This window comes from Panicum virgatum, chromosome 7N, assembly GCF_016808335.1.
Source record: "Panicum virgatum strain AP13 chromosome 7N, P.virgatum_v5, whole genome shotgun sequence".
NCBI classification, from domain to species: Eukaryota; Viridiplantae; Streptophyta; class Magnoliopsida; order Poales; family Poaceae; genus Panicum; species Panicum virgatum.
In genome coordinates this window covers 11,353,132-11,355,242 of record NC_053151.1, presented here as the reverse complement: position 1 = coordinate 11,355,242, position 2,111 = coordinate 11,353,132, and the positions used below count along the sequence as shown (strand labels likewise).

Here is a 2,111-nt window from a genome sequence, read left to right as displayed (position 1 = left end):
CTTAACTTTAAAAAATATTGTTTGAAATGATATAAAAAACAGTTCACGTCACGTCTCTAGCATGCATCCGTAGGAAGGAACTTATTTCGTTCCTTCCCCTGTTTTCCATGCTCCCCAGCAGCCCCCTGTTTCTCAAGCATTCCGTCGACGACACACAAGAAACGACCAAACACTTGCACGTAGCCCAATCCAACTCGTGCGCTGCAAGCGCCATCATCTATTCAAAGATTCCAAACCCCTCTCACATCACAGTCTCACTCTCTCTGTATATATATCTGTCCCTGCTGCAAGCAATGTCTATCTATCGATCGAGAACAAGAACCATCTCACTGCAGTCTCATCTCATCATGGCCTTCCAACACCACCGTTCATGGCTGCTCCTCCTCGCCCTCGCTGGCTTGTTGTGCCTCGCTGCCACGGCCGCCGAGGCCAAGCGGACCGGCGAGCTGACGGTGTTCTGGGGCCGGAACAAGGACGAGGGCACCCTGCGCGAGGCCTGCGACACCGGGCTGTACAACACCGTGGTCATCTCCTTCTTCAGCGTCTTCGGCCACGGCAAATACTGGACCGACCTCTCGGGCCACCCGCTCCACGGCATCGGCGCCGACATCAAGCACTGCCAGTCCAAGGGCATCCCGGTGTTCCTCTCCATCGGCGGCGGGGGCACCCACTACTCCCTCCCGTCCTCGGCGTCGCCGGAGGCCGTCGCGAACCACCTCTGGAACGCGTACCTCGGGGGCGGCAGCGGCGACGTGTTCCGCCCCTTCGGCGACGCGGCGGCCGACGGCGTCGACTTCTACGTCGACCATGGCGCGCCGGATAACTACGACGAGCTCGCGCGCCGCCTCGACTACTTCAACAGCATGTACTACCACGCCACGGCAAAGCACGTGCGGCTCACGGCCACGCCGCGCTGCGCGTTCCCGGACCGCCGCCTCGAGCGCGCGCTGGAGACGGGGCTGTTCGAGCGCATCCACGTCCGCTTCTACGGCGACGAGGAGGAGCGGTGCTCGTACAAGAATGGCGGGGTCGACGGCGTCGTGGAGGAGTGGGAGAAGTGGACGGCGAGGTACCCCGGGAGCCAGCTCTACGTGGGGCTGGCCGCGGCCGAGAGCGGCGTGCCGGATGGGGCGCCGCCGCCCGTGGAGGTGTACCTCAAGTACCTCTACTACGACCTGCTGCCCAAGGTGCAGAAGGCGGACAACTATGGCGGGATCATGATCTGGGACAGGTTCACCGACAGCAGGACCGGATACAGCACCGCCGTCAAGGGCTGGGCGTCATGCTCTTATGGCGGCTGTGTTTAATTTATTTATTTCACTATATACGTTCTCTATATATATATATTGGTCCTTAGTTTGCACCAGATACGTTATATATATATATATATGTATATATATATATATGTATATATATATGTATATATATATGTATATATATATGTATATATATATGTATATATATATATGCGCACCAATAATAGTGTATTACTGTATGGACTACAGCAGTTGCTTTCGATTGCAGTCAATGGAATAAAAAATCCACTAGCTGGCCAAATAAGGCTGATGAATTTTCATGGATGTGGCCCTATAGGGAATCAGGAAAATTCGATAGGAACCGTCGAATTTTTCTATGTTTTGGTCGGCGGCGACGAATTTGTAAGTTCAATTTTATCAATGTTTGCTTCATGACCGATATTTACCGATATATCCGATATATTCTGTTTATTGGTGGGGTCCGATTATTTTCTGTATCAGTTAAAAATTTCGGCATTCTCCCACTCTGCGCTGTAATTCTATCAAATTTTTCGGTGAAATTCTGTCAATTTTTTTAAAAAATTTATCCGGATATTTCCGATATATCCTATTTATCTTATTTATCGGTGACCTCCAATATTTTTAATTTATCGATAAAGAAAACCTTAGGTTCGTCAACTTAATTTCATTTGTCTATTGACAAATATGACCTAACTTCGCCAAGATCTCAAGATTTTCGGCACCTATCGTGGATGGTTGCCTGTGTAAATACTTAGATTTTTGGTAAAAAAAGAGGTAGTGGTCAAACTTTTCTAGACAAGGTCCAAACTTATCTGGTGTACGTTGACATTCTTG

At 50.2% G+C, this 2,111-nt stretch overlaps 1 protein-coding gene across 1 annotated transcript; it reads left to right on the top strand.

Moving 5' to 3' along the window:
- Positions 1-266: 266 nt before the first annotated feature.
- Positions 267-1,387, top strand: LOC120680614 (xylanase inhibitor protein 1-like). The gene has a single exon (XM_039962114.1). It carries the CDS (start codon positions 294-296, stop codon positions 1,305-1,307), a length of 1,014 nt encoding a protein of 337 aa, XP_039818048.1. The 5' UTR covers positions 267-293; the 3' UTR covers positions 1,308-1,387.
- The last annotated feature ends 724 nt before the right edge of the window (positions 1,388-2,111 follow it).

Excerpts from the sequence above, each read along its gene's own strand:
- LOC120680614 (XM_039962114.1), top strand. The coding sequence starts at position 294 with ATGTCTATCTATCGATCGAGAACAAGAACCATCTCACTGCAGTCTCAT.